The sequence below is a fragment of the Fusarium fujikuroi genome, chromosome FFUJ_chr01, assembly GCF_900079805.1.
Source record: "Fusarium fujikuroi IMI 58289 draft genome, chromosome FFUJ_chr01".
Taxonomy (NCBI): Eukaryota; Fungi; Ascomycota; class Sordariomycetes; order Hypocreales; family Nectriaceae; genus Fusarium; species Fusarium fujikuroi.
Window position 1 is genome coordinate 4,920,481 of NC_036622.1, and position 16,701 is coordinate 4,937,181.

Here is a 16,701-nt window from a genome sequence, read left to right on the forward strand (position 1 = left end):
ATCGAATTCTTGAGGTGCGTGGACCAGAAATGAGAGGGTTGATGCGGACAATATCACTCAATAGTCCCATTCTGGACTTATATGATACCAATAGATTCGAATATGCTGCATGTCAACATACCTCATTCGAAAACGTCGACACATGCTTGGCTGTTTTTGATAAATCAAATGGGGTTTACCGTATTTACCGAGACAATCTCTTTTTACTCGGCTGACTATCGTTCGAGAGTCGACAGATCAGCTTTGCACTTTACCTTGAGACCATAGAATGGCAAATCGGTCCCGGGTAGGTAAGTAAAGTGGCATATACTGCTACTAGCCAATCATAACTGACCAAGGATTGCCAATGATCAAGGGCTCATCATTCCCGGAACATTCCCTATGTCAGGCCATGAGGCGTTTCGTTTCTCGGGGCGCTCCGACCTGGCGTGAAGCGAGACATGAGGCGAGACAAAACCGTGTGGCTCATCCAGATGCGGATCTAGACGGCGACCTCACATAAGCATCCCGAGTTAGGAACGCCAGTAACCCGTAGAACCTGGCATTGCCCGATGGCCCGAGAGTTGGCGAAAACCAAAGTCGTTGCTTACCGGTAGAGATCTTGTTTGACGTCAGGACTTCAAAGGTGATGCCGAGATGCCAACCGCGGGTTGATTAAATGATCTTGAAGACCTCTGGTTCATTGTGTAGGGTGGAGGTTTAGCGTCATGAGATCGGATTGAGTGCGGCATCGCGTTTCCACAATTGAACATTGTTATGCCGCTTTCACCGCAGAACGCCGCCATCATTGCCGCTGCTTTTGGAAGCTAGCCACGGCATTCTGCGGCACAACTGAGCTTTGCTTGATATTTAAGATACTATGTGCTGCCATGCCTTTTTAGGGCTCTCGCGGGCGATGCAGGGACGTAAACCGCTGGAGATGGAGAGCAGTGGTCGGCCGTTCGTCTGGTTTGCCATCTATCATGGCTCTGTACGAAAGACACTTCGAAGATGGCATGGTTTGCATTACAACAAGAGATTGCGGGTTTGCTTCCGGGGCAGCCGATACTCAGCTCTGTAATATTAGCAATCAGATCGCTCAATTCACTCGAATATTGGCAAAGATTGTCCCAAACCCATCTCTCGCTGTAGCATATCCTCGGAGTTCTCTACTTACAAGCAGTTCCGTTTGAATTCGAAGCCCATTCGGCGACTCGGGCATAGTTCGGTGACTGTTTGCGCCGGACGAGTTCGGAAGAAACTGACATCATCTACCGTCATGCAAGAAAAACGGTACGATCGGCCATGAAAATTTGTTTGCCATTTATATACAAGAGGATAAGTAAGAGGGGATCTAAGATACTCATCAATTACAGAAAACGCCATTTCCCCCCAGATCGAAAACTTGACGAATTTATCACGACACTAGAACATCAACCTCACCTCACGTTTACGACATCTTCCAGGTACTGAAACTCAGCATCCTCTCAGTTGACCCACCCTGGGCTTAAACCACGCTGCAACCCACCTCGTTCGGTTTCTTATCATACCACCACCTTCGCCCGGGCTGAAAACAAAACACCGTAAACTATTGCGCCCTGAGAGAAATCCCATCTCTACAAATTCGCAGCCTCTCCCACGACCGTCTTTCCCCTCAATCTCAGTCAAACCCTAAATCGCAATCATGAAGATTCTCACAAAGGAAGAAGAGGAGGCGCACTACTCAGCTGTCGTCAAGGGCGGTCTCATCGGAGGTGGCCTTGGTCTCGCTGTTGGTGTTGGAGGTGTCATGTTTGCTTCAAGGCGATACCCTGCTTTCCGCGGTCTCACAATCCCCTTCAGAACGTTCCTCGTCACATCCGCCGGCACATTTGGCGCCATTATCAACGCCGATCGCTGGTCCATGGATTTCCAGAAGAAGCAGAACCCCATGAACTTTTATGAGGACCAGACCCAGCGCGCCCAGCAGATTGTTCGCGAGAACCAGACGACCTGGGAGCGCTTCATGGAGTACGGCAAGGAGAACCGCTACTCTATCGTATTTGTCTCATGGCTCGCATCCATGGGTGTCGCATTCGCGCTCGTGAGCCGTTCGCCCATGAACACAGCCAACAAGGTCGTACAGGCCCGTGTGTATGCTCAGGGTCTGACCCTCGCGGTTCTCATCATCTCAGCTGTCTTTGAGATGAACGACGCCAAGAAGGGTGAGGGTCGCTGGCAGACCGTCATGGTCGTCGACCCCGAGGACCCAGAGCACAAGCGACTCATCGAGAAGAAGATCCACAAGGAGGAGTATGAGGGCCAAGACCTCTGGAAGGGTAAGTTGCATTTGAGATCTTGCAGAAAACGTTTTGTGACTAACTGGGCTGACAGATATGGTCGCTGCTGAGGAGCGACGATTGGCCGCTAAGAAGCAAGCTGAGAACAAGGCTTAAAATAAACATGTTGTCTTCTTATTACGACAAAATCAACTCTACAAAAACCATTCCTCGATACAAATTACCTTCAAATTCATCATTAATACTACGCCGAGCACAGGTCGCCATACGTCGGAGGAAATGGGAAATTGTATATTTGTTATCAACAAACCGAAGTTTATGAGCCAATGAGCCGGGATGGAAAGGAAGTGGCTATTATCAACTGGGACAGTCATTGAAACAAAACTGCCTTTGTGTTTGTCTTTTCTATGCGCATAGAGCGGGTGGGATTGTTCTTTGGAGTTACAACCTCTTAAAATTGGTCTGGAACATGTTTGGCTGGGGTTTGAATTGCATCCAATGTATCATATGTAGCCATGACAGCAAGAATCAAGCAAGCATCGTTATCTCAAGCGTACATATATAAAGAGGACATATTAAGATGACCCAGCATCTCATTTTTCTTAGACTAAGTTAACAAAGATCTGCACCACCGACTCCCTGCTAGCCCTCTTTTGAATGGTCCATTTACCATCCCAGAACAACAAACTGATGATCAAACACACTAATATATCCCAAGGAGCTGTATTAGCTCATATCTCTAAACCTCGATGGTAAAATGGCTAATTTGCGAATAGTATGCATGCACAGCTAGCTCTAATAGCATAACATCGCCATACACCTCGCTTCCATCGAAACCTCCAATGACAATGAGACGGCTATCATATAGCACTGTCCCGTGATAGCCACGACCCGAAGGTGCTTTGCCGTATACCCGGCGTCTATCCCATGTCATTGTAACCAGGTTCAAAAGCAGCACATCATTCGAGTATTCGCTTCCGTCGTGGCCTCCAATGACAAAAAGATAGGAGCCGACTATTGTGGCCGTATGTGATAAACGGCGGAAAGCAACGGGGATAGGGACTGCTCTCCATAACTGGGCGTCAACGTCGTAAACCCATACATCGTCGAAACATTCGCCGCCATCAGAGCCTCCAAATATGATGAGTTTGCTGCCCACCATGTTGGCAGTGTGGTAGCCCCTTGCCTTGGGACGATAGTCTTTTGACCCAGGACTTGACTTATCTGAACTTGACACTAACCGCCATGACATTTTGTTGACATCGGCAACATCTAACCGCCATATATCATTTAGAGCCCGGACCCCATCGCCGCCGCCGAACACGTATATACCATTCTTGTATAAACAGGCAGTATGCGCTCTCCGCTTCGATGGCATCTTATCTCCTATGATACGGGGCTTTGTCCACCGGAAGTTTGTTGTATCCAGGACATAGACATCGTTATAGTACTCCGGGCCGTCACCTCCGCCAAACACGATGAGTTTCTTGCCTACGGCAGTACATGTCATGGCTCTCAGAGGAACAGGTATATCACCAACGACATAAGGTATAGACCAATGGAAAGAATCGGCATCCAGCACGTAGAGATCATTGAAGCATGTTCTCGAGTCACAGCCGCCGAATACATAAACGTTCGAGCCAATGATTGTTGTTGTGTGTGCTCGTAATGAGGTGTGAGGAGCGCCCGACACGGGTGCCTTGGACCAGTACATGCCAGATGCTGGAGCCACGTCGACTTTTGGGGCCGTCCGGGGATCTGGAAGCGACGGAAACGCAGTGTACTCGTCTTGTGATATCCGAGATCTATGCGATGCATACCGAGCGGTCGCTTGTGCAGTCGTTCGGCTCGTTATGGCGGATGTCGATCGTGAAGCGGTTGGTCGCCGATTATGTCGATCTCCCTCACTTGAGGCATCGCCAGCGCTTGTTGAGATTGAATGTGGTGGTTTGTGGGCTGGTCTCGAGGTGGAAGCTCCTTGCGGGGCGGTCTGTGATGCGGATTGAGAGCGCTGCCGGATAGAAAGATCGGAAGGCTTTCGACGATTTGCTTGTATGCTTTTGCTGGCAAGATGACCTGGTGTATGGCTTCTGGGTAGGGGCATCTGATCGCTAGACTCATCATCATCGTCGGAATCGTCGTCAACAAAGGTCGGCCGTGTGGTTGTGGGAGCTGGAGCTGGAGCAGGTGATCGTTGTTGCTGTTGTTGAATGCTCTTCGCCTTGAGATGTGACTTATCGGGGGACCTCCTCGGATCCGCCATGACTGCGTAGGTTCTTCTTCATTGCCTTCCTAGACAAAACGTTGAGCTTGAGACTTGAACCGTTCGAGGTGGGGGCAAGGTGGAATGAGTGAGAGCAGAGAAGCGGGCAAAAAGGAACGAACAATATGCAATTAAAAGCAGGCAGCTGAAGCCAAAGTCAATCGGCGATTTGCCAACGGCGCAAAGTGAAGGGAGGGGCAGGCGAGCCGGTGATGGGATAGTATGTAAATGATGTCGAAGGGTAGGGATCGTGCAACGTTGGAGCTGGGGTTGAGTTGAGCATAGGTCCAGTCGTCCTGAGTCGAAGTACCTGAGTACCTCCTAGCTTTGTTGTCGTTGATTCTGGAACACTTTTTAGCGAGCCCGGCCCCTGTGACCAAGTGCGGAGATGAGGCTCTCAGGCGTCTAACGTACCTGATACATTCGACCTCTCACTGACCTCATAGCACATAAGGCCTAGAAATACGGAGTAGGTCTAGGGGAACTTAGTGCAGTTTTAGTTACACCAACAATCGAGGTTTTTTCCCTAGGTACAGTATGCACTTGAAAGTCGAACTCGGTTTTAACGACTGATCTTTTCATCAGCTGGCACCGAACGAGCACTGTCAAAAAACAATCACCTCTTAATTTGTGTATAGCAGTGCAAGAGGTAAGGCACTTTTCCTCACGCACTGTAACACCGAGAAAAACATTTGCATTTCTCTCCTTCCGTTCCTGCCTTTCTCTCTTTTCCTCTCTTACACTCACTCACTCCCCTCATAAATCTTTTACGTATTCTTCACAGCGAATTCATGAACTCATAATTTTCTCTCAACACATGCATTGTCCCCAGAGACTGACCATTCTCAGCCGTTCCTGCAATGAGTGAGCAACACGACGCTCAGATGGGTGGCGTCTCCCCAGGCAATGCGCACGCAGAACTTGCAGCGGATGCCAGCAATATTACAACCTCGACAAAGGATGAAGAGCGGGCTTCGAAGAGAGTTAAGGTTAACGATTCGATCCCGTCTCAGTCTGTTCCAGGAGAAGATTTGCACGATGCACGAGCTCCCAAGGAGAACCAGCAATCCTCAAATGGTGACAAGGAGAATGAGGTCCCGAGACCACAGTCGGACTCCAAGACTGAGTACGTTGACGGACGCAGCAAGGGAGTTGCTCCTATCAAGAAAGAGTGAGAAGCCCACCGTAGACCCGTTCTAGAGACACACTGACAAGTCAAAGGTATCTTGTTGACATGTCAACTCAGAAAGATGCGTCCCAAGATGCTGTGAATGACGATGACGCAGCTGAGGCACGCGGTACTGCTGAAGGAAATGCTGAGAATGGCGATCGAAAGCCAGGCAAGGGCAGAAAAGAAAAGAAGAAGAAGGGACAGAACACAGAACGCGATTTTGGCAAATTTGACGACGCCTTTCGTCTTTGCAACAGTCGCGCGTTCTATCCCGAGTTTTCTCCCAGAGAATGCAAGTTTGGTGATCGATGCAGACTCTGCCATGATATTCGAAAGTATCTTGAGGAAGGCCGCCGAGGTGATGTTGAGACTTTCGAAGGCAAATGCCCAGTGTTCGAGGCTCATGGCCACTGCCCCTCAGGCTGGAAGTGCCGCTTTGTTAAGAGCCACATGAAGGAAATCGAGCATGAGGACGGCCGAAAAGAGTTGGTACTCACAAGCACTTCAGCAGATAGCGGCGAGAACGGTGAGCCTAAAGATGAAGGGTCCGAGGAGCAGCGACCTGCTATTTTCAACGTCGTCAGCATGGATAAGAAGATTGACCTCAACCGCAAGCGGACCGACTTTAAACGATCTGACCAATACATCACTTGGCTCAATAACGAAGCCAAGCTGAGTGAGGAGTTTATGAATCGTCGCAAGAATCAGTCCACCGAGGGCATCGAAGATCTACGCGCCCGCTTCATTGACCCCCCCTTTAAGCCTTCTGAGAAGCGCCGTCTCTATTTTGGCCCAGAGACCCCAACCCTGGCACCCCTCACCACCCAAGGAAACTTGCCCTTCCGTCGACTCTGCGTTGAGCTTGGAGCCCAGCTCACATACTCGGAGATGGCATTGAGTATGCCTCTCATCCAGGGAACGAAGGCTGACTGGACACTTCTAAAGGTTCATGAGTCAGAGCTCTCACCTCCCAAGTTTAACCCAGGCTCTGTCCCCATCTTTGATGACTACGACCACTCCAAGGATATCAAGTTCGGTGCCCAGATCTCTGGAAACAACCACTGGGTCGTTACCAAGGCTGCTGACGTCCTGAATCGTTATTGCCCTCACCTTCGCCTCATCGATTTGAACTGCGGTTGTCCGATTGATATGGTCTTCAAATCTGGCGGTGGATCGGCGCTTCTCGAAAACTCAGGCAAGTTGGAACGTATGATTCGAGGTATGAACGCTGTGTCAGGGGAGGTCCCTATCACTGCCAAGATCCGCACTGGTATCCGAAACTCCCGTCCTACAGCCACTCAGCTTATCGGAAAACTGGCTTTTGGTGCCCGAGAGCACCGAGAACGACTTGGTGCTCCTGGATGTGCGGCCCTGACGCTTCATGGACGCAGCCGTGAGCAGCGATACACCAAGAAGGCCGATTGGGGCTACATCAGCGAGTGTGCCGCGCTCATCAAGACTTACAACAAGCAGAAGGACAGCCTGACTGACACCATCGCTGAACCCGATGCCAGCAGCCTCCCTAACGCCAAGGATGGCCGCATGTACTTCCTCGGCAACGGTGACTGCTACTCGCACACCGAGTACTATGAGCACATTGAGAAGGCTCGTGTTGATACCGTCATGATTGGCCGTGGAGCCCTCATCAAGCCTTGGCTCTTTGAGGAGATTGAGAAGTGCCAGTACCTCGATAAGTCATCTAGCGAGCGTCTCCGCTACATCGAGAAGTTTGTGCGTTACGGCCTTGACGCCTGGGGTTCTGATGAACTCGGCATTGGATTCACGCGCCGTTTCCTTCTCGAATGGCTCAGTTTTACGCACCGCTACGTCCCTATTGGTTTGTTGGAGTATCTCCCCCCTTGCCTTAATGACCGACCTCCTAAGTACGAGGGGAGAGATGAGATGGAAACGCTTATGGCGTCCAACAACTTCAGGGACTGGATCAAAATCAGGTATGTCTATCCTGTTGGGATGCAATATACAGCGGATTTGCTTTCTTAGGCCCCTATACTAACTGGCTATTCACAGCGAGATGTTCCTTGGCCCCGTCCACCCTACGTTCAAGTTCCAGCCCAAGCACAAGTCCAACGCGTACGAGGCTGAGGGTTAAACAACGATAAAACAACAAAGCATTAAACAGGCGAGCGGCGCAGAAGGTACTTGTGAAGAATTGTTTGAGGCGAAAAATGTCGATTTTTGGTGCGCGTATTTGCTATCTAGGAATCTGGGCAGAGATAACCACAAAGCATGGATGACTGATGTCTTTATGACAGTCCGAGGAGGTCCTATCTGCAGGGGGAAACGGGGATGTGAACCCGAAACTTGTGTCATAACGGAGAAGTCTGATCTAGTATCGATCAGAAATATGTGCAGAGAACAACTGCAAGTGTATTTCGACTCGGTGCAAACTGTTACGAGATAACCATGTTATTGAGCAGTACTGTGAATGATAACATTAGCGATGGTCTCCCAGACGTCCAAAAATTTAGTACTCCCGGATTTGAAACCCCGGCTTGTCTTGAATTTTGCTGCTGTTATTGTTTCGAAGATCTACCTACGTTGTTCATGAATTTATGCCGAGTCCTCTAGGATTTACATATGCTCGATCAAAGTTGAGGCACGAGCATTGACGCCAAACAATCTCATACCAAAGAAACGCCATTCGAGTTCAGTCAATTACTTAACAAGTGAAAATATGAAAATATATAGATGTATCTTTGCGGGAGTTATGCTTCCCCAGGTATCGCAAGACATGACGAAACCATTCGAACGCTAGGAACTAATACAATATGTGTGTGAAACCCGCCCAACAACTCCGAGATGACTTTTGTAATCCAATCACCAATGCACCCTTGCAATATCCAAGACAGAATCATACAACTGCCGTCTTTATGTGATTATCAACGCTTTCAATGTGGTTGACACCATTCTATGAGTAGAAGTGGCTCCTCTGCATGCCGTCGGCAGAGGCATACTCGCTCTTCCCATCCTCGGGGCGGACAATCGAGCTGGTTAGGGAGTTTGTGCGGCTGCTCTCGCTGGGCGCGGCCTTGATCTTCTTGGGCTCTTGTGCCGGGCGCTTGATGACTTCGAGGTAGGTAGATGGAAGATAGCCTTGGCGGCCGTCGCGGGATCGGCACTGCCACCATTCGCTGGGATTACCGGAGGGATCGTTTTTACTTAGGACGGCAACGAGGTCACCCTTTCTTGCCTCGAGCTCCATGCCTGTGTTCGGCTGAGGGAGGAAGTCGAAGGTGAGTCGGCAAAACTCAAGCTTAGCGGGGTCGACCGGCTGCTGTGATTCCATTGCCTGGGCCTGAAGACGCTTCTGCTCCTGCTCTTGTGAGGCAGCAAGCGTCCTGATCATCTTTGACATTAGGTAAGGAATACCAAAGGCGGCCAGGACAAAGAAGAGTAGGGGCTTCTTGCTGGCCTTCGCAGGAAGTGGGTTACCATCTGGTCCAACGCTCCGGCCTTCAAAGCGTGCAAATGCAGCTGGTGTGAGGGCAGTCGCATCGGCAGGCGGCGGCCGACCAGTAAGCTTGGCAATCAATGTACGAATCCAGCGCATCAATGTGAAGATGCCCAGCACAGAGCCCAGAGTATCCCTCAAATTACCAAATTGCTCAGCGACAGAGACCATGGCTAAGAACTGTTAGTTGACTATCTGTCCTGAACCATCACACTGACAAACTTACCGAAGAAGCTGGAGTGAGTAGCCATGTAGGTACTCTCAAGCATCTGAGCGAAGCCTCCAAAGGCCGTGACAATGCCCTCGAGCATTTGGAAGGTAGCCTGAGTACTATTGTTGAAGGTGTTGGTCAAGCTGTTTTGGTCGCCAGGCATTCCCATGCCACCGCCGTACATGCCACCGCCCATGCCACCATACATGCCTCCTCCATAGCCACCGTAACCTCCGCCATACATGCTACCATAGCCACTCATGCCGCCCATACCGCCCATGCCAAATCGCGAGTAGGGGCTGGAATAGGGTGATGAGTAGGCGCCACCCATTGAGCTATACGGGGAGGAATTCATCCTGCTGTAATTGGCAGCGTTCTGATTGACCGTTGATGTGAGAGAAGAAGGTCGATTAGGAAGCGGAGGGGCAGAAGACGAATCGGTGATCGATGTTGTAGTTCCGGGTGCAACTGACGGCGAGATAGGCGATGTTGCTATAGTATAGTGAGTAGGAAGGCGCTTTAATGCGGGCAGTCAGGGAAAGGTGACTGGTAGAAGACATGGAAAAGGAGATAGTAAGAGAGAGGAATTGGTGAATGCGACTTACCAGCAGTCGCAGCCGCGCCAGGCTGCTCCCAGGGCTTGGGTGGAGAGGCCATGATATTGTCTTGTTATCGCAAGGAGGAAGGGTTCAAAAGCCGGGTTCGGACAATGGAGTACCGACAAACGGTATCACAGTGTCAGAAATCGAATGGGCTAGTTGTTGAGCCTCCTAGTAAAGCAGAGTTGTCTTGGTCGTTGGCCACTCCTCGTGACGTTTGGTGGTGGACCTCGGAAAGTGTACCGGACGCAAAATCGGAGACTGACTCCGTGATTATATGCAGCAGCCCCAGTTAGCGTAACCGCGGCGCGCGGGGACAACGGAGTTGCCTCGGGATACGGGGAAAAGAGCCGCCGATACCGAGATCTGATAAGACTGAGAGGGTCGCTATCTCTCAAGAATTGAAGACGCGCAAAAATTGGCGATGGTGACGGGCGTGGGCGTGGAGGTGATGAGAAGGAGGAGGGAGACGAGATTGTCGCAGACGAAAAGCCGAGAAAGATGGAGTTGATTAGAGATAAAAATTAGTGGGACCTCACTTAACCTAGGCTACTAGACTTGGGGGCAGGCGCATTCAAGTTTAAAAGGGAAGAAAAATCCGGGGGCGAATGGGACCGAACCAGAAGCCAGACCTCGGCAGACTAGGCCCCGCCGAGTCTCTTCGTTCTTACCTCTTTGAGGCAATACGACTCGTGAAAAGGGTCGCTTGCCTCTTGAGGTTTTGATGATGTTTGATGATCTGATACTGGTACCTACCTATACTTGGGCATTTCGTTGATGAGTTTACATACGAGTATTGCATCCAATTTCTTCAGGTGCAATAGCTCGTGAATGCTAGTTGAGACATCAATTGATGCTCCTTTTATCGCCTGTCACTGCAATCAAACCGTTTTCCGTTGGCCGTTGTTGCCGGCCATAGGTAGGTAAGTTTCCATGTGACGCTGATGCTTTCCGGTTTCGCCACAGACAATCGGCTCCAGGGACTAGTGATTTATTTACCCAACCTTACGTCAATCTCAGCCGCCATCCTGTCAACTCACCTACCCTATGGCATCCAATATGATGGGAACAGAATAAACGAACAAACTATCAAATCAACCCATCATGAGTGTATAAAGATATACGTGGGCCTCTTATACCTTTACTGTCTGTCTTAATCACTCGTGATACCTTTTTGTATTATAGTGCTTCTGGCCTGAAGAGCTAGTTGCTCCTATTGCGAATGTCTTCATCTTACCAAGATTTATCATATATTGTCACATTCGGGCTACTATATGGAACATTATATGATGAAAGTATTATATAGTACCTAAATACAGCTACGGAAAATAAACACCAAATCTAGGAAGCTTGTTCTAGATTTCAAACCGAGTTCTGAAACATAATGAAAACAATTACCCAAACTAGCTTCTTGAACTACCTAAAGAAGAGCTATCGAGGGCCAATCATGAGTCAATGGAAACTCAACTATAACAACAAACAACACAACATACATCATGGTTGGAAAGCGACCACCAAGTCCTGGCTTCATCTCTAATCCATTTATAAAAAGAAGAAATCTCGAATGGACTCTCGACTCACTGTCGCCCTCACAACCACCCACAGCTGCTGACATAGAGTCTGGATCAGCCACTGTAGAGGACCATCTCTCGCATTTCAAAGCTCATCTCTCGAGACATATATTAACCCAATCGCCACTATCGATATCGTCGTACACCTCACTATATACTGAAAACTTTGGAAGCTCTGCAGGTGCTCATTTCGTCATTCATCAACATGATCACCCAATTGCTGGCACGCACTATGACCTTCGTCTTCAGATCAACGAGACCAGTAGCGCCAGCTGGGCGATCATGTATGGAGTCCCGGGCGACCCTCAGAGTATTCGGTTGAATCGAAACGCAACAGAGACGCGAATTCACTGCCTATGGGTATGGAATCTTGCTCCTTATAGAAGAAAAGAATTAATGTTTGCATAGAATCATCTTATAGAGACTGCCTCAGCCTCAACCGGATCACTTCTCATTTGGGACACGGGAACATATAGCATCCTCCCCTGTCAAAGCAAGCATGCCCCAACAGCTGATCCATCCTCTCCAACGTCCTCACCAGATCCATCAACCTCGCCAACACAGCAAGCTCTTCTACACGCCGCTTTTCAGAGCCGCAAGATCCGTATTCGACTGCATGGATCGCGCTTACCAGATCCATATGTCCTGAACCTTCGTTTAACTAAGTCAGAAGATGTGACTGGTAGAGTAAGGAGCGGAAAAACACCTCGGAAACGACGACGCCGTCATGCCCAGGCGGAGACGCAACCTGAGACGAGTGGTGAGGACAGTGAGGGTGATGCGAGTGAGGATGTCCCTTCAAACACTGATGCGGGTACCAACACAGACGACCTTCCCGCCATGGAGCGTGAGATACGTGAGGTTGAAGATGAAGAGGTCCGCAGAACAAATGCATATCCAGGGGCTTCCAACACCATTGGTAGTGTACATCAACGACGATGGTATCTTTCACTTGATCGCCCGGCTTGCGGGTTTGTGGAAGAAAGAGTCAAGAACCGCTCAGTTTGGAAACTCGAAGACCGTACTGAGACTAAAAATAAACAGAGCGACAACGAACGCTTGTCATACCCATTCTACGTCCGGGGGCCAGATCATGAGCGTAGTGTATTAACAGGACGGCTAGGAGCTGATATTCTTCGAGATGAGGGCGTTGATAAATTCATCCAGCGTCCAGGTTGGAAGCCAGTGCTGAAATGACACTCCATAAGGGGAAACAGACATGCGCAGTGTCTTAACAGACTATCAAAATTTATTGTGTAGACTACATAATACCTAGCTAGGCTTGTGCCCCATTCCCATTTTCCCATCCCAGTGTATGGCTGTATCGCTCGTCTACCTTAATATCTGGCAGAGCTCATATCCCGTAGACTGGCCAGGGCAACTACCTCGCCATAATCCCATGTAAATCAATCCGTTTCAACCAGACTCATCAAACGCCATCCCATGCTTGCTAAATCGCGGATCCACATGTTTGCGAAGACCGAATCACATCCATCCCTGCTACTGCAGAATCGTCGAAGAAAAACCATACTTTTGAACTAGTAGTACTGTGCTCCCTTTCAGCTCGTCTTGAAGCCTAACTTTTGGGCTCCACCAGCGTGGGAGCAATTCGCCTCTTCTTGGGCTCCTTGCTGTCTTCCTTTTCGCCTTCACTGGCGTCGCGTTTAGTGCCCGCAACACTGCCTGTGGTACTTCGAGGAGTCTCAGGAGGTGTTGTGAGCGGAACACCAGTCACCTTGCCAGAATTTGCTGCTGCAATGCCTGGAACATTGCCAGAAATCAGAGGTGGATTGGTGACTACACCGGCTGCGGGCACAGTGCTGGCCTGTGTAGTTATGGTCGCAATTGACGACGTCGAATTCGATCTCGCAGGAGACGAGGGACGTTGAGAAAGAATGGAAGCTGACTGCGGGGGCGAAGGGGCAGTAAAAGAGCTCGCCGAGTTGCGATGGTGGTGATGCGAGCCGTTGGGAAAGGGTGAAGGTGGAGCAAACGCGGTCGTTGGGGTAGGCATGGGAGTGCTTTGATTAGACGAGGTCCCTGTTTGCGACTTGGGCGGACCGACTTCACCCTTATAGACTTCACCCAGCTCTCCAGCCGTAAAGGATAGTGTTGAGCAGAAACCATCAGAGGACGAGATCATTAAAGTCAGACCATCGCTTGACCTAGTAGTTTTTGTTAGTCAATCTACACGGTTGATAGGTGATAGGAACTCCAGCATACCATGCAAGATCAGTAAAGGTGGCGCAATGAAGATTGCTGACAACACAGATAGGGGTCTTTTGCTGAGTATCGTAAAGTAGGATCGAGTCTTGTGTAGCCACTGCGTAGACCATGCGATAAGGCAGGGAAAAGGCAGGCTTTGGACCTGGTGTAGCCGAAGCCGAATCCGAACCCGATGTCTTTGCGTCTGATGAGGTTGAGGGTGGCGGAGGGGGATCCATGACAGAAGGAGCTGGGGATGGCTTCGACAGAGGTTCTGGAAGGGATGGAATAGGCTCCTCTGAGGATGATGTGTCAATGGTTATATTGCGCGTGACAGGAGGAGACTGTCGTAGTGTGTAGAATATTGGAGAACATTTTACCACTACCGAGGGCTTCTTGTGACCCGGCAAATGCGCTATTGGAGGCTTGTTGATACCACCACGCGTGTAAATGTAGACTGTGTTAATCACTTCATAAGTAGGTTTCGCGTCTCGTTCAGCCTGGTGTTGATTTTGGTACTGTCCCGATGGGGTTAATAGCAAGCTGCCATCTGGCGTAAATGTGAGTCGTCGAAAAAAGGAAGTGAGCGTCTCATTGGCATAGAGGTTCGCATTCTTCATTCCCAACCCACTGCTCAACGTTGACGATGGTTTTGGAGAGGGGTCCATAGGCATGACGGCTGGCAGAGGCATAGATGGCGCTGGCGATACAGATCGACGAGAAGAGAACGAAGATCGACGGCTATGGCTAACGACGCTGGGAGGGTTCATGGGAAGCGCGAAAGAAGTAGGCGTGCCGGGTGCAGATGGCACAGGGGATCCGATAGAAGGCGCAGAATCGAGGACAGCAAGCGAAGAGCGATGGCCAAAGTCGGGAGGAGCAGGACTGCTCGAGGAGATTCGCCGAGGGGGAAGATCGGCCTTGATATGGCTGGCAAGTCGAGGAGTCTTGTCGTCTACGCTAAGGGTGTATTGCCCATCCTTGGTTTTTAGAGAGTAGATATGAACTGATCGATCGGAGGACTGCGTCGCGATGTACTCGTTGAGGGGATCCCATGTGACGCCCTGCACATAATGGCTGTGCTCAGCGATCTGGCGCACGAGTGTTCCTGTTTTCTGTGTTAGAAGCTGACGGTTATCGAGTCGTTGAGAGTCGTTTGCTGACCTGTCTGAGCGTTGTAGATTCGTGCTATGTTATCCATACTGCCGATGATGAAGTACACTCCGTCAGGAGACCAGGCTAAGTCATAGATCTCCGCGCCACTAGAACGACACATATGCTTTGCCCTCCAAGACTCTTTATCTTCCGGGGCATCGGAGCCGAAGGCTGTTTGGGGTGTTTCGCTTGGTACCCAGAGGATCACATTGCCATCGTCGCCAGCAGAGGCTAGAAGCTCGCCTGAAAAAGAAGCTGTGAGCAGAGGAAATTGTGAATGCGGACAGGAGAGGCTTACCCTTGGGCGCCCAACGAACAACATTAACAGCTTGGTTGTGCTTTGAAAGGGTTGAAAGGTACTCGACCTTGCGGTCCTCCCCGTCAACCAGAACCCTCCATATTCTGATATGATTATCACCACCAGCCGTGGCTAAACGTCCCTTTCCAGACGGCTCGAAGTGTGCGGAGTAAACGGGGGCATTCTGGTCGTGCCAATTGATGATTAGAGGAGCAGCTTTCATCGTGTTGATATGTTTAGGTGATCAAACGGGGGTGGAAGCTGCATAGGTGAGGTAGGGAGACGCCCTTTTGAGGCTGTGGGAGAAGAGACTGAAGAGCTCTGTGGCTCCCACGCTCGAATACGAACGAGATCAACGGTCGAGGGTGAGGAGATGACGCGAACCCAGAGTGGATATGCAAAGAAGAAAAGAAGGCGAGGGTGAACTCTGGATAATTGTTCGAGGTTATCGGCAGTGATGGGAATTGGCACGGTAGTGCCAAAAGTAGAGTAACAATGGGTGAGTTTGATGGTGGAGAGTAAGGTAGTCTAGAGCTCCAGGCTGGAGCTGGTGTGGACCTTTGAAAGCCTTTGATTAGACGCCAAGGCAAGCTGCACAGTACCTACAGTAGATAACTAGGAGCTACCTACAGAGAACAACAGAGATGGGAAGTCGAAGTTTAGGGTTGGTGATTTATTGGATCTGAGAAATAAAAAGGAACGGGAAGAAGGGGAAACGAAGGGAAAGTGAATGGTTGGAAAAGAGGAGCCTAGAGGTTTATTCCGGCGATACCTCCAAGAAACAGAAACAGACACAGAAACAGAAACGGGGCTCGCATCACTTTGCTGTCACTGTCACTGCCAATGTCACCGCGACTGTCACTTTCTTACACTCGCGACCACGAGGAGCAAGGCACGAGGCACAGGGCGTTTTGGCGTGTCTTCAGGCGTGTCACCAACCTCAGTCGACGGGACTAACTAAAATATGCAAGGCGCTGTGCTGTAGGTGGACGCATTGGATAGTTTTACCTAGTAGAGGTTAATGAGTTGCGGCGGACGCGCGGGCGATCACACACATGGGCGATGGATCAAATGGAGGATCTGGATCCAATGAGGAACAGCATCCAATCCATGGATTGATGCATGTCAAGAGGGGACAACGCACCTCTGTCAGGACAAGATCTTGTTTTAAGCTGTGCTGTACGGAGTAGCAGTGGGTTCCATCATCAGTGGTGGAGGTCCAAGACAGTTGCGCCGAAAGCCAAGCGCTAAACCAATGGAAGGAATTAGTCGACTCTGCCGAGTATCATGGTGCCTATTGCCGAGTAATTTTTAGGCCTCTCGTCAGCGCAGTTAATAAAGTGTTTGTCAGAGCGGCTGCATCGTGTACCAGGGACTCTACTGGGGTTCTATGGACGGTTCTGTCAGGTGCTGATGACAACTGAGACGGGCCAAGTAGCACCAAACAACATGGGGGCCAAAGCTCATCAGCCCTGAAAGGGGATGAGTTCAGAATAGG

At 50.0% G+C, this 16,701-nt stretch overlaps 6 protein-coding genes; 3 read left to right on the forward strand and 3 right to left on the reverse strand.

Moving 5' to 3' along the window:
- Positions 1 to 1,663: 1,663 nt before the first annotated feature.
- Positions 1,664 to 2,414, forward strand: FFUJ_00585 (uncharacterized protein; the record flags this gene model as incomplete). XM_023573130.1 has 2 exons in its annotated part: positions 1,664 to 2,297; positions 2,353 to 2,414. 2 exons carry the CDS (start codon positions 1,664 to 1,666, stop codon positions 2,412 to 2,414), a joined length of 696 nt encoding a protein of 231 aa, XP_023424905.1.
- A 583-nt stretch (positions 2,415 to 2,997) lies between these two features.
- On the reverse strand, positions 2,998 to 4,521 carry FFUJ_00584 (related to KEL2-involved in cell fusion and morphogenesis; the record flags this gene model as incomplete). The annotated part of the gene is made up of 1 exon (XM_023573131.1): positions 2,998 to 4,521. The coding sequence occupies one exon, from the start codon at positions 4,519 to 4,521 to the stop codon at positions 2,998 to 3,000; it is 1,524 nt and encodes a 507-aa protein (XP_023425457.1).
- An 860-nt stretch (positions 4,522 to 5,381) lies between these two features.
- On the forward strand, positions 5,382 to 7,802 carry FFUJ_00583 (related to A.brasilense nifR3 protein; the record flags this gene model as incomplete). XM_023573132.1 has 3 exons in its annotated part: positions 5,382 to 5,692; positions 5,743 to 7,644; positions 7,721 to 7,802. The coding sequence occupies 3 exons, from the start codon at positions 5,382 to 5,384 to the stop codon at positions 7,800 to 7,802; spliced, it is 2,295 nt and encodes a 764-aa protein (XP_023424906.1).
- An 819-nt stretch (positions 7,803 to 8,621) lies between these two features.
- On the reverse strand, positions 8,622 to 10,032 carry FFUJ_00582 (related to peroxisomal membrane protein pex13; the record flags this gene model as incomplete). XM_023573133.1 has 3 exons in its annotated part: positions 8,622 to 9,337; positions 9,391 to 9,867; positions 9,981 to 10,032. 3 exons carry the CDS (start codon positions 10,030 to 10,032, stop codon positions 8,622 to 8,624), a joined length of 1,245 nt encoding a protein of 414 aa, XP_023424907.1.
- Positions 10,033 to 11,827: 1,795 nt separating this feature from the next.
- FFUJ_00581 (uncharacterized protein) lies at positions 11,828 to 12,742 on the forward strand (the record flags this gene model as incomplete). XM_023573134.1 has 2 exons in its annotated part: positions 11,828 to 11,905; positions 11,954 to 12,742. 2 exons carry the CDS (start codon positions 11,828 to 11,830, stop codon positions 12,740 to 12,742), a joined length of 867 nt encoding a protein of 288 aa, XP_023424908.1.
- A 379-nt stretch (positions 12,743 to 13,121) lies between these two features.
- Positions 13,122 to 15,426, reverse strand: FFUJ_00580 (related to chromatin assembly complex, subunit p60; the record flags this gene model as incomplete). XM_023573135.1 has 4 exons in its annotated part: positions 13,122 to 13,710; positions 13,769 to 14,858; positions 14,915 to 15,148; positions 15,204 to 15,426. 4 exons carry the CDS (start codon positions 15,424 to 15,426, stop codon positions 13,122 to 13,124), a joined length of 2,136 nt encoding a protein of 711 aa, XP_023424909.1.
- Between the last annotated feature and the right edge of the window lie 1,275 nt (positions 15,427 to 16,701).